At 52.0% G+C, this 17,022-nt stretch overlaps 1 protein-coding gene across 3 annotated transcripts in view; it reads left to right on the top strand.

Annotated features, from left to right (window-relative positions):
- Positions 1–17,022, top strand: part of HSPA12A (heat shock protein family A (Hsp70) member 12A) — a 129,284-nt gene that overhangs the window by 59,859 nt on the left and 52,403 nt on the right. The window contains exon 1 of one of the 3 annotated variants that reach the window (XM_056120679.1): positions 15,678–15,826. The exons of the other annotated variants lie outside the window; for them this stretch is intronic. Within the exon in view, the coding sequence (XP_055976654.1) occupies positions 15,784–15,826 (43 nt within the window). The 5' untranslated portion in view covers positions 15,678–15,783. Of the gene's footprint in view, positions 1–15,677; positions 15,827–17,022 lie in introns of those variants that run through there. 3 annotated transcript variants of the gene reach the window in all.

Genomic DNA, 17,022 nt, shown 5'->3' with positions numbered 1-17,022 from the left:
TCTGCTTGCTCCAGGTCTCCCTCCTGTCAATCAAGAAAAGGGACACTGTGTTAGAATCAGGCAGGGACCCACCTCGAGGCCACCGCCTCTGGCCCTCCCTTCCCCACACAAGACAGGGTTGGCTGTCACCCTGACGGGTCTTTCTGGAGATGTGACTTGTGCTTGCAAACCTGGCATTTCCCAGGGCCTCCCCCGATGCGTGCCTATGTTAGCTTTGGCTTGTGCAAATCTCTGGCCTGTTATTTAAAGGAAGTCTCTCGACAGAATCACTCATTTATTAAATCACCGGGAGGAAACAGGAGGGGGATCCTTTGAAGCTGTGATCCTCGCTTGGCAGCCTTTGCTCCTGGCAAGAGTGATTGGGAAGAGAAACACGATTAAAGGCGAGGGGAGTCCCCTGAGCCGGCCGCGTGGCTGATTGAACCGTGGAGGGGAAATGACAGCTGCGCTGATGGGCTGGGCTGTTCGTAGGCATCGAGGCCCAGGAGAGGTGGCTTGGACTGTCCTGTGAATGAGACTGTGTGGGGATCAGGCATCATGGGAGTAGCCCCCGGGGGTGGTCCGGCCATCCTAGGGCCTGTCAGAACAACCAGGAAGAGGGCTTGCTGGAGCGGGGTAAAATCCGTCGGGAACATGCCTCGCTCCCTTCCAGGTCAGCGCTCTCCCAGAGACAGGGACCAACTGTCTGGACTCGCCCAGCACAAAGCAAGCTCCTGAGGTCCAGGAAACCAGGTCAGTCCGGGGCAAATCCCATGAGCTGGTCACGCCCACCATCTTAGAGATGTGACAGGCCCCAGCATAGGGGTGGAGACAGGAGAGGGGGAAGTAAAGGGTGGGAAAAGAAAGGGGGTGAACAGGCCAAACGGGGAGGAGTGAGTCGTGTCTCAGGGGCTGGTCGCCTGCGTCCTGCATCCTGCTGAGGATGACAAGGCTACGCAGAGGGGAACTGGCTTTCCCAGGGGAGAGGATGCTGTAGACAGAGGCCAAGTCCTGCAGTTCAGAGAGGAAAACCACTGGACAAATCAAGGGAAAGAATGGATGCCATGTGGGGCCAGAGCCATAGGACCACAACTAAGGTGTTTGCCTTCACACGGCTGACCTGAGTTTGATTCTTGGTATCTCATAGAGTCCCCGAGTTGGCCAGGAATGATTCCTGGGTGCAGAGTCAGGAGTAACTCCTGGGCACCACGGGATGTGGTCCCCAAACCAAACCAAACCAAAACAACAAACAAACAAAAAGAACGTATGTGATCTGCTTGATTTTGTATGTGATCTGGGACAGCCAAGAACACTGCTGAGAACTGGGTGACTTTAGCCTGCAAACCCTCTTCAGGGGGTGCCCTCATCCATGCCAGGAACAGCTGTGGACTGGGGCTTTCTTGACCCATCATCATCTCAGCATCCTCATCCTTCCCTACACTTGTGTTATTTCCCCCTTTAATAATTGACACGGCAGAGTCTGGCAAACTCCCCATGGCATACCCAATATGCCAAATACCGGTAACAATGATGGGTCTCATTCTCCTAAAGAGCCTTGAATATAACCTCAAGGCCAGGATGAAGGTGACGTTACTGGGGCCTGCTCGAGGCAATCGACGAATAACAGGATGATTTGTGATTTGTGAATAATTGACATGTGACTACATGTGAACTTAAGGTATACAATGATTTAATGCAGGTGAACTTGGCAAATGACACATCGGTTATTAAACATCTCATAGAGCTAGTTTCAATAGTGTCCCTTCAACTTTGAATCTCCAAGTCTCATCTCAAAAGAGAAACTGGAAGAATGATTCAACAGATACCAGCAAATACCCTTGAGGTCTTTTCCTTTCCCTTCCCTGCCTCCCTCCCGCTCTGCCTCCTTCTCTTTCTACCTCCCTCCCTGTCCCCTTCTCTCTCTTCCCCCTTTTCTCTCTCTCTCTCTCTCTCTCTCTCTCTCTCTCTCTCTCTTTCTCTCTCTCTCCACGTCCTAGTTTGCCTTTCATATAACTAAGGACTCCTGGATCTAATTTGAAAATTTGATGTATCATCATACATTATCACTATTATTCCCCTTCTTTTAAAAAAAAGTTATTTTTGCCCGTATTGTCTTCAACCCAACCATTGGGTGTCCCTTTACCTTTACTTCCTGAGTCTTTCTGACATTTTTTCTTTGGTTTTTGAGCACGTATTTGCTTTCTCCCACAAGGTGATGTTTCAGACTGAACCTGTACCTTCCTTTCTTGGTCCTGGAATCAGCTACACGTTCAAGGGATCAAGTCCGTTAAGTGGGGTACAGACATAATTTCAGGGGTGTAGGTGGTCCCTTGCTTCTGGACTGTCATTGTTCCTACAGCTTCTAGAAGACAGCACGAGGAATTCTGTGTTTTGTTTAAACCATGGGTGCACACTGAGCTATCTAGTTTGAGACCAAGAGCATAAGTTTTTCTTCATCTTCCCTTATTTCTATGTATATCTCTCCTTCTACAGTCAAAATCCTGGTCACAATAATATCAAATAATTATTCATTTTAGTCTTCAATACACACAAACATAGTTTTAAAATTATACCACTAGTAGCTCTGCAGACAAAACCTACTAAATGTGGGGCTTGAGTGATAGCATAGCAGGTAGAGTGTTTGCCTTGCACACGGCCAACCTGGGTTCGATTCCCAATATCCCATATGGTCCCCCTGAGCACCGCAAGGGATAATTTCTGAGTGCAGAGCCAGAAGTAACCCCTGTGCATCTCCAGGTGTGACCCAAAAAGTCAAAAATAAAACCCTACTAAATGTTTGTTATAAAATATCATATCAAAGATATCTGGTCAGAATACACTGTCCAAAATTACTTGAGTGGATGGCTTTCTTTGTGTGGTTGCATCATACATATCTTGGAGATGACTATACAATTGGGTTTCTTAACTTCTATTTATTTATTTTATTTATTATCATCTATTTGTTATCATTTATTTATTTTATTTATTGAGGGTTGGCTTTTAAAAAATTCTTTGGTCTGAACTTAATTTTTCTATCTATGACAGACTCTGAATCCAAACAGTGCAAAAGGATCAATTCACAGATGTCACATCCCTTTCTCTTCACTGTATCTGTCTATTTTTGTAGCTTCTAGTTATGCCCGGTTTTCTTTCTGCAGAACTAAGCCTTCGAGTCTATGTGCGTTTCCTCTTTTCTTATACAAATAATAGAGTATAGATTATCACCTTCTGTATGTTTATTTATATGATTTTATATAATTTTATTTATAAACACTTACTTAATGTTTATCTTGGAAAGTGCTGCATGTCAATTTATAGGGAGTCTTCATTCACTTCTTTGGATGTATAAAATTTTCTTGAGTGGTTAGAGTTTATGTTTGACTCTTTAGAAATGATCATTTGTTTTGTTCCCAGTATTTTGTGACTCCAAATGGTCCCACCTCTTCATTGCTGTTTTGTGTTTGTAGGTAGACTCCTAGCTGTAGGTTGGCTGGGACAGTGGTTTCACTCTATGCATCGTTTTGGTTTTCACCAGGGGCCCCCACTTGGCCTTTGTTCCAAGAGGGCAATAAAGAAACTCATCACTTCCATGGTAGCTATAACACAGCATCTCTGGTGGCTCTGACCTGGCCTTGGGCAAAGCCGCACATGAACTCACCTCTGTTCCCACATCTACTCGCCTCTCCACTGTTCTTGGAGACCAGGGAGGCTCATTTCTGAGCCCCTCCCATAACTCAGCCCTCCGTTCTGAGTCTTGTCCCTAGTCCTATCCGACTCTCAATCTTACCCACCATGCTTCTGTTCTTTCCACAAAAGCCTGCTGTTCTCCCAGCTTCTAGCCATGGCTTTCTTAATTCATGATTATTTTATTCATGGATAAAAAGAACACACCAGTTTTTGCTGTCTTTAAATTTGGCTTTTCTTGGGAAACCCCAGATGATCTTTTCCAATTGAATTGACTCTCAGAACCCTGAAACATTCCCAATCTGGAACACACTTTGTATATGAAGAAAGGAAAAAGACCCCTTTGTGTGTGCTGGGAGATGCCCCCTCTCCCTGCTTGGGCCGGGGCCAGCGATATCTCTGCCTCGGGCCCAAACCCCACTGCAGTGTCTCTCGACCCCACCCTGCTGGGTGCGGTTCCACCCCACTGGGAGAGAGTGGGCAGCACCCCGTGTACAGTTCAACCCCACCCCCCGCTGTATGTCCGGGAGAAAAGGGGTGTGCAGAGAAATCCCAAATGTCAGCAGTGGTTGGCTACCCGCAGTGCTTTTACTTTCTAGCTTTAATGCTATTTTGCAGTTACTTGAATTTCAAGTTGCTTGAAGTTGCTATCGTGGTATCTATGGGCACCCTTTTCCTTTATTTTTTGTTTTGTTTCTATTTTTGGATCATGCCTGGGACTTCCGGGGGCTACTTTTGATGCCAGGGTCATTCCCAGCAGTGCTGGGGGATCATGAGGTGCCAGGAATCCTCCCCAGGACTCTCACTATACCTCCTGGCTCCAAAAGTAGCACTGTAGCACTGTCCTCCCGTTGTTCATCGATTTGCTCAGGCGGGCACCAGTAACATCTCCATTGTGAGACTTGTTATTGTTTTTGGCATATCTGATACATCACGGGGAGCTTGCCAGGCTCTGCATGCGGGCGGGATACTCTCGGTAGCTTGCTGGGCTCTCAGAGAGGGGTGGAGGAATCGAACCCTGGTCAGCAGCCTGCAAGGCAAACGCCCTACCCGCTGTGCTATGGCTCTGGCTCTGAAAGTATTATTTTAAAATATCAGTTAAAAATTCCCTGCCTCGAGGCTGGAGAGATAGCACAGAAGGTAGGGCGTTTGCCTTGCACACGGCCAACCTGGGTTCGATTCCCAGCTTTCCATATGGTCCCCTGAGCACTGCCATGAGTAACTCCTGGGTGCAGAGCCAGGAGTAACCCCTATGCATCTTCAGGTGTGACCCAAAAAGAAAAAAAAATCCCCTGCCTCTCTGTCCCATGCCATGATATGGGGCAAAAAACAATCCACTGAAAAGCATGTTTTTGGGGGCAGAGTCACAGCGCAAAGGGCCGGAGTTTGTGTTTCGAATGCAAATAGATGATGGGCTTATTCCCTGCTACCACATGGTCTCCTGAGCACTGCTGGGAGTGGCCTGGAGCACCGTCCAGGAGAAACCCCCTGAGCACGAGCAAGTGTGGGCCTGAAACCACACTCCCCCGCCCCCAAAGAGAAATCCACCAAGTTTCTGTTACACATGAGTTCAAGTTGAATGCCCAAGTTGGTGTTCTGTCCCCTGTGTCTCTGTCACAATCTTGGTGCCTCTGTCCCGTCCTGAAGGTGTGCTAGAGGTGACCGTGACACATGCGGACCCCTTTACGGGCAGCAGCTGAGTGTTGGAGTGGGCACACACAGGTCGAGGCTGTGAGGAGAAGGGGCAGACGAGCATGTGGGGAGAAGGGGCAGGCGAGCGGCCCCCAGGTTGGAGTCCCAGCTAGTTAAGGTGAGAGAGAGCAACAGCCACGGTGGACTGTTTAGACATGTCTGGAGCAGGGATCTGCACTGCTGAGGGTGGGGAGGAGAGGTCCAGAGTTGGGTCTAGCAGACCCTGACCTTGAAGACTTTGTTTGAGAGCTCGGGCATTTTGACCTTATTCTGTATGAGGCCAGGAGGAAGTCCAGGTCTAAAATAGGGTCCAGTCATGGCTAAATTTACACTTTTGGAAAAACGCATTTTGGCAGCAGTGTAGAAAGTGGGTTGGGGGAAAGGGTTGGACACAGAGAGCCGACTAGGAGAGCTGACAGAGGTCAGACCTGAGAGGTGTCTGGGCCTGGAAAGGAGTCTGGCTATCACCAGCGTGAGAGAAGGAGGCAGGGGACTGGCTGAGTTGTTCTGCAGGTTCTGGGAGGGCAGAGTCCTTGGGGAGCCAGACGGACCCTGTGAACATGTGGGTGGCATGTTCACAGTCTAGCAGCATCCCAGTGAACACTGGGTGGCATCCCTAGGAAACGGGCACCATGACCACCCCTCCCCCTATAAGCTTGGCCTTTCAGAGAAACTTCAAGAACTGCACCCAAATGAAAACTTTCCTGCTCCATCCCAGGAAGAGAGACACTCACAGCTTCCAGCAACACCATCAAAGTCCTTTTCTTGACCTCGCCCACCTCCCCATAGCTCACATTCCCAATATTCCTCTCCAGCCTGTGGTCTTTCTTCTCGGGTTCTGTTCTTCCTCTTCCCTTTGCCATTGAGATCAAGGCTGCTTTTGTTTTTCTTGTCTTAAACTCTAGTGAGAATTGCAGCACCTCCTGCCCCCCACCTCATTCCCATCCATCAGCCATCAGCCAGCCTCTGGCTTCTCCAGTTGTGCACGCATAACGCTGGTTATCTACATTGAGATCAGAGAAACCAACTCCACACGCTCACCCATGGGTTTCCTTTGAGAAGACCAAGAGGGGAAGCCTATTCTCACTTCTAGTTTAACATCTGTATCCAGTTATTACCTATTGAAGATATAAGCATGTTTTTCCTGCAGACATGGAGAATGCTATATGCTTACAGTGGAAGGAATTTAACCGAATAGAAACTACTTAAAAAAAATTCATTAATGAAACACCATGAGGTACAGTTGTAGACTTACAAATTTTTGTGCTTGGGTTTCAATTATACAATGTTTGAGTACCCATCCCCCTACCAGTGCCCATCCTCCACCACCACTGATCCCAGTATCCCTCCCACCCCCCTATCCCCCACTTTGCCTCTGTGGCAGGGCATTCCCTTTTGTTCTCTCTCTCCTTTTGGGTGCTGTGGTTTGCAAAAGAGGCATTGAGTGGAAATCGTGTTTGGTCTATAGTCTACTTTCAGCATGCTTCTCCCATCCTGGGAGGACCTTTCCAACACCCTTTATTTGGTGCTTCCCTTCTCTATCTGAGCTGCCTTTCCCCCTAGCATATGTGGCTGGCCTCCAAGCCATGGAGTGAACCTCCTGGTACTTATCTAGACCATTCTTGGGTGTTAGTCTCCTATTTTGTTACTTTATGTTCCCCAGATGAATGCAATCTTAGAAACTATGTTGACAGGCTAACAGGAGCCTCTTTTTTACCAATGGAAGAACTGAGGTGGAGAAAGGTATGGTGACCTGAAATGCAGTGACTTGTTGAGCAGAGAAAGGGTAGTTGATAGTTTATTACCAGCACTCCCAAAGGGTGTGCAGCCTTTTCTCAGAGTGTGATTTGACAGGTGACCCTGGGGTTCACGAAGAGAATTCACCAATCCCAGAAACCCTTCCTCAACCAGAGTAGGGTAGCTGGCTTTGAGATGGGCCTTTACAAATGCTTTCTCTGTTCCTCACCCACCCATCTCACTTCTGTTAATCCAGTCTTCAAGTTTCTATTGATTTTGTTCTGGCTATAAAAGAAAAACATTCTGTCTATTGGAAATAGGGAAATATAATTTTAAAAGCCATGCATGATCTCACTAAGGAGAGCTTGCAATTAGTGCTATATTAGTGTCTTCCCTTTTTGTCTTTTAAATACACACATAACTGTTCTAGAGAAATAGGTTGATATGATTTTCATCCGTCTGGGTATGTGGTCTCATAACACTTGTTCAGTGAATTATCAATAGTATATGGCATCTATTGGTACTTGACTGACTGGAAGAGCCACACGTATCAGCTCATTTAATCTCCATAACATTCTTATAAAGCTGTTCGTTCAGGGTCTTGACGAACAAACAGTTTGAGGCTCTTCATGTTCTTGGAGCGAACAGATGCCATTGGGCTACACTAGCACGCGGCAGGGACAAATGGAGACGTTGCTGGCGCCCGCTCAAGCAAATCGATGAGTAACGGGTTGTCAAGTGATCAAGTGAATATTCTTATAAAGTAGGCACAGTTGTCATCTGTACTTTACAGCTGGATAAACAGAACTACCCAAAGTCACACAAGGTATCTACCCAGGCCTGTGCTCTGACCATGTCTTCCATAGCTTGTCTTTCTTCCCTCCTGGTTTCAGCCTCAAAGACATTTTGTTACTTACCGGAACTTAGCAATTGTCTTACACCAGTGTGGGACCTTGGCATTCCCCGCCCTGGCAAGCCCCCCCTTATGCTAAAGGGGTTTAGAGGGAGCCCAGGTCACTGGAGGATCCAGACTGTGTTGGTGCTCTTCATGTTGCCCAGAGCAAATGCCTCTAGTCTGGGACTCGGTCCCCTGCCCCATCACTTAGGATTTGGAGATTCTGACCCCTGGCCACCGCCCCCCCAGGACTCCTCCCAGGGTCAGCAGACTATGAACACAGCTCAGGGGCACAGCATCATCTGAGTCAAGGGGCCCCAGCACCCAGAGAACCCACGCAGGACTCCTGCAGACCCTCTCCTGTTTGATCCTCAGCCCTGTCTACCCTGGAATGAGGGCTTGGTGGGCACCAGCCTGAACACTGTTGGGCTCCAAGTCTCCAACTCGTTTGCCAACCAGGAACAAGTGAGTGAATTTTCCCTGAACCTTAATTTCCTCTTCTGTGCTAGCTAAAGCCAGTCTTTCCTCCAGTGTTGCAGTAGGGCAAGGGACAGACAGATGACCCACAATAATCCTACGGAATTCTCTGCTCATGCCTGGGGCCTTGTGCCATATGGCCTCTAGTGGGCGCTCATGCGACACTGGGGTTTGATGTCTGTACTTTATGCCTGGACCAGCCCAACTTACTCTTCCTGGGAAATTGTCATTTTTCTATTTCCTGTCTAGTCCCAGAGGCTGTGCTCACCTTCAGGGCAGAGATCATGTTGACTCCGAGGCTGACCCCTAACCGATGCTCTATGCACACTTGCTCTAGTGCACGGGTGATTGAAAGAGTCAAGCGACTCCCACCAGCTAGGAAGTAGCTGGGGGGAAGCCCTCAAGTCCCTGTGAAGTCTCTGGGCATTGGTCAAATTCCCAAAGGAGCGTATGGTCCAGAGAGGCTGCGAGGGGGGACCCCAGGTCTGCAGATGCGGTGCAGTAAGCCCTGCCCAGTGCCAGGGCAAGCTGGTGTGGGGCATGAGCAACCCTCGAAGCTCACTCTGGAAGCCTCAGGAAGCCTCTGGTGGAGACTGAGATTTTTGTGTCCAACTATGAAATTCCTTGGCCCAGCACGCAGTTAGCTGTATTTGCTCGAATGAAGTGTTTGCGGAACGTGTTTGTCGCCCGTCTGATCTCACACCAGTGGCCGTGGCTGGACTGTTTTGAGAGCGGCAGTTCAAAAATCAGCAACACAATCTAGGAACCAGATCACATGTGTGTGTGGGGAGGGGGAGGGGGGAGGGAAGCAGGATGCAGCCAGGCCCACCCCAGGAAGCCAGGGGCGCCTTCCCAGCAGAATGGAGAGGAAGAGGGAGACAGAACAAAACGATAGACGCAATGATAAAACCTCCAGGGGACTCTGGGAGGACAAGGCCACCGCATTATCCCTCTATGGTCCACCGCCGTTTGTTTCTTCAGCAAGCGGGGGCGTCATTCAGCGATTTCAATCGCTATGCATATGGAGATCAGACATGTTTCCTGTTGATTTCACTGTTATTTTGCCATTCTTTTACCCCCTGTAGCTGTACCACCTTCACATTCATATCTGAAATTTTTTTTTTTTTGTTTTGGCCTTTTGGCCACACCAGCATTGATGTCCAGTGCTTGGGAAATCTCTCTTGGCCGGCCATGCTCAGGCGCACCATACAGCACTAGGAGTCAACCCTGGTGCTCCTGCAGTGCAAAAACATGGTCTTCAGCCCTTTAAACCATCTCCCTGGCCCTGTCACTTTGGCCAAGGAACTAACTCTTTGTATGAAGTGTCCTTATTTTAAAAGACATAGAGTGGGGCTGGAGTGATAGCACAGCGGGTAGGACATTTGCCTTGCACGCGGCCGACCCGGATTCAATTCCTAGCATCCATATGGTCCCCTGAGCACCGCCAGGAGTAATTCTTGAGTGTATGAGCCAGGAATAACCCCTGTGCAATGCTGGGTGTGACCCAAAAAGCAGGAAAAAAAGAAAGAATAGATGGGAGGGCATTTGCCTTGTATGCGATCAACCTGAGTTCGATTCCTCGCATCCCTTATGGTCCCCCTTAAACTGCCAGGAGTGATTCCTGAGTGCAGAGCCAGTAGTAACACCTGTGCATTGCCGGGTGTGACCCAGAAAACCAGAAAAAAAATAAAAGACATAGAGTTGTTTTTTTTTTTTTAACCTAAGATGCAGTTTTAAGACAAGGGCTAATTCATATGTTTGATGTCATCATGTGGCCTTTTCCCAAAGTATGAAACTACTTGGTTTAGGATGGCATGAATCCCACCCCGGGTCTCTGACAGGCTGGCTGAGACAGGAAGACTTATGGATGTTTCTGATCCAAAAAAAGGAAATGGAAAGATCAGAGAGGTTAGGTCGCCTGCCCAAGGCCACCACACAGCAACATGCAGCAGGGTATGGTCTTAGAAGGGAGGGGTCCTGAGACCAGCTCTGTGGCTGGGTTCTTGATACACAGCTAGTGACCTCTTGGTCATTCCCCATTTAGGAGAGGACCCAGAAGAGAAGCCAACGGGATCCAGGATTGCTTTCATCTACAGTCCTAGTGGGTTTGCCCTGGGGGATCACAGAATGGGTGTTAGTGTGTCACTGCCTTTGTCTCACTGACTACCAGATTGTTCTGCTCACACGTGGCTGACATCCCTTGGCCAGCTGAGAAGCGAAGGTTGAGAAGCTTCCTTTTTTTTTTTTTTTTCAATTTATCTTCCAAATACGTAGACTTTTCACAGAAAGGCTGGCTAAGGAAAACATCCTGCTGGGGAAGGCCCCCTCGCTCAGGCCAGCTGCACCTCATTCCCGAGAACTGCTCCTGAGCGACAGCCGTGGCAAAAGGACCCACCTTGACGGACAGCTTCCGTGGCTGAGGACACTGGGTCAGGCGCTGGCTGGAGTGAGGCTTCCAGAAGCTGGGGTGCCGCGAGGCTTATCAGCCGCTTTCAGAAATGAACCAGTCACTGAGCCCAAAGCTCATGGCTGGGAAGGGACCGAAGTAGGATTTAGACCCAAGTATAATTCAGCCCCAGACAGCTTCCCCGCCCTACACCCCCATACACAAGAGAGCACAGTGGGTAGTGCACTAGCCCTGGACACGGAGACCCCATTTAATTCTCTGAGCAACAGCCAGAGTAAGCTCTGAGCACAGCGGGGTGTGGTCCAAAAATTAAAGAGTGAGTGTGCAGAGAGAAAGAGAGAGAGGAATGGGGAGAGACCGAGGGGAGGGGGGGAGGTGTAGTTCCTCTGTGTCCTGACTTCTAGGCCATTGTGTGTGATTCAGCCACCCTCACAGGACATTTACTGAGCACCTACTATGAGCCAGCCACAGCAGGCTGAGAGCCCAGAAGTCAAACTTTTCTACGGCATGAAGCCTTTTGGCTTAAATTGTCTGCACTGCATGGCAGCTCCTGTGTAAACTCTCTGGATCATGCAATCGTTTCAGATTTTCTTTTCTTCTCCAATCCCTGCTTCCCTTTGCACTATCCTCCCTGAGATGTGGCTTCCAGAATGTTCTATCTTCCAGTAAACTGGGAGCCTGCAGGGTCAGCAGTACGGTTCGGGGATGGCTGCTGAGAGGCACCGTAGCTGCTTGCTTGGCTGTTTGAAATACTTTCCCACAATGTTTGGATAACCCTTCATCACCTGAGCAGGCATTTTGAAAGTTTACATTGTAAGCTCGAGTGATTGTGATATTTTGAGAAATAAGTTCCTCTGGCCCTTGAATTTTCTCTTAGCAGAGCAGCTTCTGCTGTGTATGTGAAGCGCGTTTTGGAATGTTAATGGACAGGCTGACTCAACATCAGATGGGGTGGGAAGCCAACGGGAATGTGTGTAGACACTGGATCCTGTTCTGCTCTGAAGTTCCAGTTTTATCTTTTTTAATTTTTAATTTTAATTTTTTTGAGGGGACATACCCAACGATGCTCAGGGGTTACTCCTGGTCTGCACTTAGGAGTCATTCCTGGCAGTGCATGGGGGACCGAATGGGATGCTGGGGAGAGAACCTGGGTCAGCTACATGCAAGGCAAATACCTTACCTGCTTACTACCTCTCTGGACTCAGATGCTCTGGTTTTAAAATGTGCTAAAGGTCAGAGGTCAAGGACCCTGACTCATGCATGGGTTTGGGGGGTACGTTTTGATGTCCTGGCTCTTTCAAACCTTATTCATATTCTTTAAAAGTCACTTTTAGAATACAAAGTTGCTAGACAAAATTCTGGTGGAACATTTCAGTCCAAATCTGTTTTTCACTAGAAGGTTCCTACAGAAAAGTGCATAATTGGATTAGTATTAGTGGTTTTTTTTTCCCTCAAACTTGAAAAAAATTGGGATAAACATTAAAAATAAAGCCACTCACCCCCACATCTTCTGTGTGTCTTCACCAACCAAGATGCCTCTGCTGAGATCCATTCTGTGGGTTATAATAAACAGGAGGAGTGGTGTTCTCTGGTCCAAATAAACAAGTTGAGTCTCTTTTACTCTTGCATATGTAGACTTGCCCTGGGAGAAGTGTTTACCTGTACAATCTCCCATAAACATTGTCCCTGTGATCATCCCTTTTATAGTGGGAGAACACAACTTCTTGATCTGTTCATCTCTATCTGGGCATTTGGGTTGTTTTCATATCTTAGCACTATACTGAATGCTGCAGTGATCATAGGTGTGCCTATATCCTTTTTTTTTTTCTTTTTGGGTCACATCTGGCGATGCACAGGGGTTACTCCTGGCTCTGCACTCAGGAGTTACTCCTAGTGGTGCTCAGGGGACCATATGGGATGCTAGAAATCGAACTCGGGTCGGCCGCGTGCAAAGAGATAGCCCGCTGTGCTATCTCTCCAGACCCAGGTGTGCCTATATCCTTTTGAATTAGTATTTTTATGTTTGGGGGATAGATGCCAAGAGGTGGTACCACTGGCTGGTATGGGAGTTCTCCTACTTTTTGGAGAAATATCCCTATTGCTTCCATAGAGGTTGAACCAGATGGTATTCACCCCATCCACACCAACCCAACACTATTTCTTGACTTTTTGATATGTTCATTTCTCACTGGCATGAGATGATATCTCAGTGTCGTTTTGATTTGCGTTTTCCTAGTCATGAGTGATGAGCTCTTTTCCCTATGCCTATTGGTCATCCAGATGTCTTCTTTGGCAATGTGTATGTGCATCCCCTTGCTCCGTTTGTGGATGGGGTCATACATAAGATGCTTTTTACTGTGTTCAAATAGCCCAGCATATTAGGGATGGACTGTCAGCTGTGAATCAGTGGCCGAGGGAGGACTGCCAGTCTATGCCCAGATTGAGACCCAGCACCAGCGCCAGGCAGGGACCAGGAAGGACAGCTGGGCTCTAGCTGAGCAGGAGGGACTTCGGGGTGGGGGTGGGACGGCTCTCTGGGGTGCACCCCAAGAAGGGGAAGGGCCAGCACTGGGTGTGGAGGCGGAAGTCCCTCAAGAAGTCAGAGTAGCTTCCCAGGTGCCGGGCTGCCTGGAGGCCAAGTATAGAAGGAAGAGACACAAACAGAGGTGCATGGGCGAGTGGAATGAGTGCGATGCTGGGGGCGGTGTCCTGGGGCTTGCTCCAGGCGATGGCCCTGGCCTGGAGCCCCAATGTGGGGAGATAGGACAGAGCCACTGAAGGAGACATGGAGTTTGGCATCATGGCCTAGGAAGGTGGAGAGAGGCTTGGGAGGGAGAGTCCGGGTGAGTAGGCTGGAACGGGGGCGTCTTCTTGATTTTCCCGCAAGCTCATGCTTTCTCAGTGGCCGAGGGCAGCCTGGCAGGGTTCAAAACAAAGGGAGACTTGAGCAGAACTGTGAGTGAGGAAAAGCCCTGTCTGGCCTCTCTGCCCCAGCCCAGAGCCATGGGATGCTGGTGATTGATGGGCAGACTGCTGACGACTCTCCTGGCTCTCTCCTGGGCTGAGGCTTGTGGCGCTGGCCCAGCTTAGACTGGGAAGGCTGCTGTAAGGTTGAGGCAAGTCAAACCCGCCCTTCCCCTCTCTGCCCTGAGCCTGCTCGGCCTGCTTGTCACCCGGCGGTGGCTCTCGCCTGCATTTGGGGGAGGGGGGGTGTCACAGCCCCTGGCCCTCAGACCTTCTCAGAAGGTGGGTGTCGTTACAGCAAGCAGTCTGTCTTGGGAAGGCACTCCGGGAAAACCTGAGTTTTCCCAGAACACTGGCAGAGCCCCTGCCCAGCTGGCCATTGTCCACTGTCAAAAAGAAGCCCTGGGCAGGAGAAATAGTAAACAGGGTCAAAGTGCCTGCCTCACGCCCGACTGACTCCAGTTCACGTATGTCCCCTGAGCATCACGCGGAAGGATCTCTGAGCACAGAGCACAGCCAGGGAAATGAAGCCGTGACCACTTCCTGGTGTTGTTCCCCCTCCCCCAACCTCACACCCTGACATAGTACCATGAAGGTTTTTCTGGATGACTTAGCACATGCCATTCCCCAAGCGAAGCCCTGACACCCGTGTTCTGTGCTCTGCCTTGTCTAACCCTCATTCGTTAGGACCAATGAGGATTGCCTGTGAGGCGCAATCACAGCCCTTCCTGGGAGGAGGCCACTGAGATTCAGAGGTGAAATAACGCACCCCAGGTCTCACTTGCAGTTAGAGATGCACGTTGGAGAAATCAAACGCAGGCAGAGGACAAGCTCATCCCATCAGTCTATTCCCAGTCTCACTTTCTGCCTAGAGCCTGGTCCATGGATTTGCTACCCCACCCCACCCCTACACCATCTAACTCCCGCCAGGAAAACCAGTGCCAGGGAGCTGCCCCCAGCTATCATTTCCAGGAGGAAGTTCTGACAGGAGTAGGTCCTCCAGTTTGGCCACCCACAGCTGTGTGTGATCTGGGGATTATCCCTTAAGTCCCTCCATAAAACCCCAATTTTCTATTCTACAAGATGGGGATCCCTTAGGGAATGAGAAGGCCCCGAATGGCTTTGGAGTGTGTGGATCTGATCAAGAATCACTAGATGGAGGATTGAGGGGTTGGGGGGCACTCGGCCACACACTGTCGTGCTCAAGTCACTCCTAGCGGTGCCAGGGGACCATACCTGGTGCCAGCGCTTTTAAGTCCTGTACTATCTCTCGGGCCAGATTATTAGATCCCTGTTCTTCTCACTATCCGGCACCCCCACGACCAACAGGGCAGGGCTTCCGTGGCCCCAGATGCCGCTGGCCAAGTACGAGCAGGTGCTACCCGTGCGAGCTTGTGCGGGCGTCGGAGCAAGAGCACCAGAAGGGCGCATCCTTCAACCCCCCGCATTATTAATGCCCTGGTTCAGACTTAGAAGGCGGGCGGGGTCCAGACCCCCTCTGTGGAGGGACCCCCGCCTGTGTGAGCGTTTTAGCCCAGCGGCCCCTGACCCTGGGGGTCCCGCAGGAGGCCCATCGTCAGCGCGCGCTCTGGGTCCGGCAGGCGCGGGGTTCCAAGTAGCCGTCGGCGCCCACCCGTTCTGCGGGGACCCAGGGAGGAGAACTGAACACGCGGGGAGGGCAGGGGCGTCCTCCGGAGAATGGGGGGTGGAGTGGGGGGTCGTGCTGCGGGATGTCGGACCCCGCGGGTGGTCTCTGCCTACCCTCCACCCGCCGCCTGGCCGCAGCGGGCGCGCTGGGCGCAGGGAGGAGCAGGGGGCGGAGCGCGGGGAGGAGCGCGGGGAGGAGCGCGGGCTGCGGCGGCCGCGTCAGAGAGGTGCTCCCTGCTGCCCGCGGCTCAGAGCCGGCCGAGCGCCGCCCAGGACGCGGCCAGGGACCTGCACCGGGACCATGGCGGACAAGGAGGCCGGCGGCTCGGACCCGGGGCCCCGGGGTGAGCGGGACGCGCGGGGCGGGGGGATGGGGGCGCGCCCGGCCCCCCCCGGGGGCTCCGTCCCGGGGCCCAGGAAAGCGGCGCCCGCGCCCCGGTCTGTCCTCGCGTGGGGCGCCCGGGGACCGTCACGCGTGGGGCTCCACTGCGGCGGGATCCGTGGGTCCCGGGCGGGTGGGGCCTGGGCCGGGCTCTGGGCGCGTCCCGGTGCGGAGCGCCCCACCCCCCAGGTCCCTCCCGGGCGGGCGTGCGGGGATCCCCGCGCTTGGGTCCCCCCCAGACGCTCACCGCCGTGACTCAGCGGGGCGCGGGTGGGTGTTTAGTGGAGGGGGTGGTGGGCGGCTGTGGGTGGGGGGGAGGAAGACAGTAGGATGATGGCAACCTGTCCCCGCACCCCTCCGGGTGAAACTGAACGGGCCGGCGGAGTCTGGGGCTGCAGCTCCCCGCGATCGATCCCCGCCCATCCCCGGGGATTCTCCGGGCCGGGAGGGGAGTCGCTGCGGGACCCCAGCCCCAGGGGGTGTTTCGGGGGATGCGAAGGGCGGGGCGCCCGATGCAAAGGGTCTGCGCTCGCCTCGCCCAGGGGGCTCGGAGGAAAGAGGGGGGACCGGGCGGAGTGGGGAGCCCGAAGCGAGAGGGGACCGCCGGCCGGGCCGAGGAGGAGCGGCGCTGGGAGCCGAAGCTGTCAATCACGCGGGCGGAGGGGACAGGCCGGCCAGCATCGCGGGTCCCAAGTGGGGGAAAGTTGGGCGCACTGGCGGCGCCGCGTGCCCCCGACCTGCAAGAAAAGGGCTTGGGCTGGGGCGGCCGCTGGGCGCGGAGTGTGGCCCGCGCCAAGCCCGGGAGCGGCGGGGCAGATGGGAACCCCCGGGACGGTTGAGAAATCCATCCCGGGCGAAAGAGCGCTCGGCTCTGTGGGGACCCCCGAGAACGGGGAAACTGAGTCTCGGAGCAGCGCAGCCCTCCCGTGACAACGGCCCCCGCCCTCTGCGGTGCTCGGGAGCCGCACCTGCCCCCTCCCCAGCCCATTGTTCCTGCGGATCTGGGAGGTGCCTCCCCGCAAGGCACTGCAGTGGTGGGGATGCGCCAGTGGGAGGGGGACATCCTGAGAGAGTCTCTCCGGGCAGGGCCCGTCTGGTCCAAACGCGCTTCCCCGCAGTTGGACCTTGTCTTCTGCCTTTCCCATCGGGCGAACTCGG

The sequence above is a fragment of the Sorex fumeus genome, unplaced genomic scaffold (genome assembly GCF_029834395.1).
Source record: "Sorex fumeus unplaced genomic scaffold, SorFum_2.1 ptg000043l, whole genome shotgun sequence".
Classification (NCBI taxonomy): domain Eukaryota; kingdom Metazoa; phylum Chordata; class Mammalia; order Eulipotyphla; family Soricidae; genus Sorex; species Sorex fumeus.
This window is presented reverse-complemented; position numbering and strand designations above follow the sequence as displayed.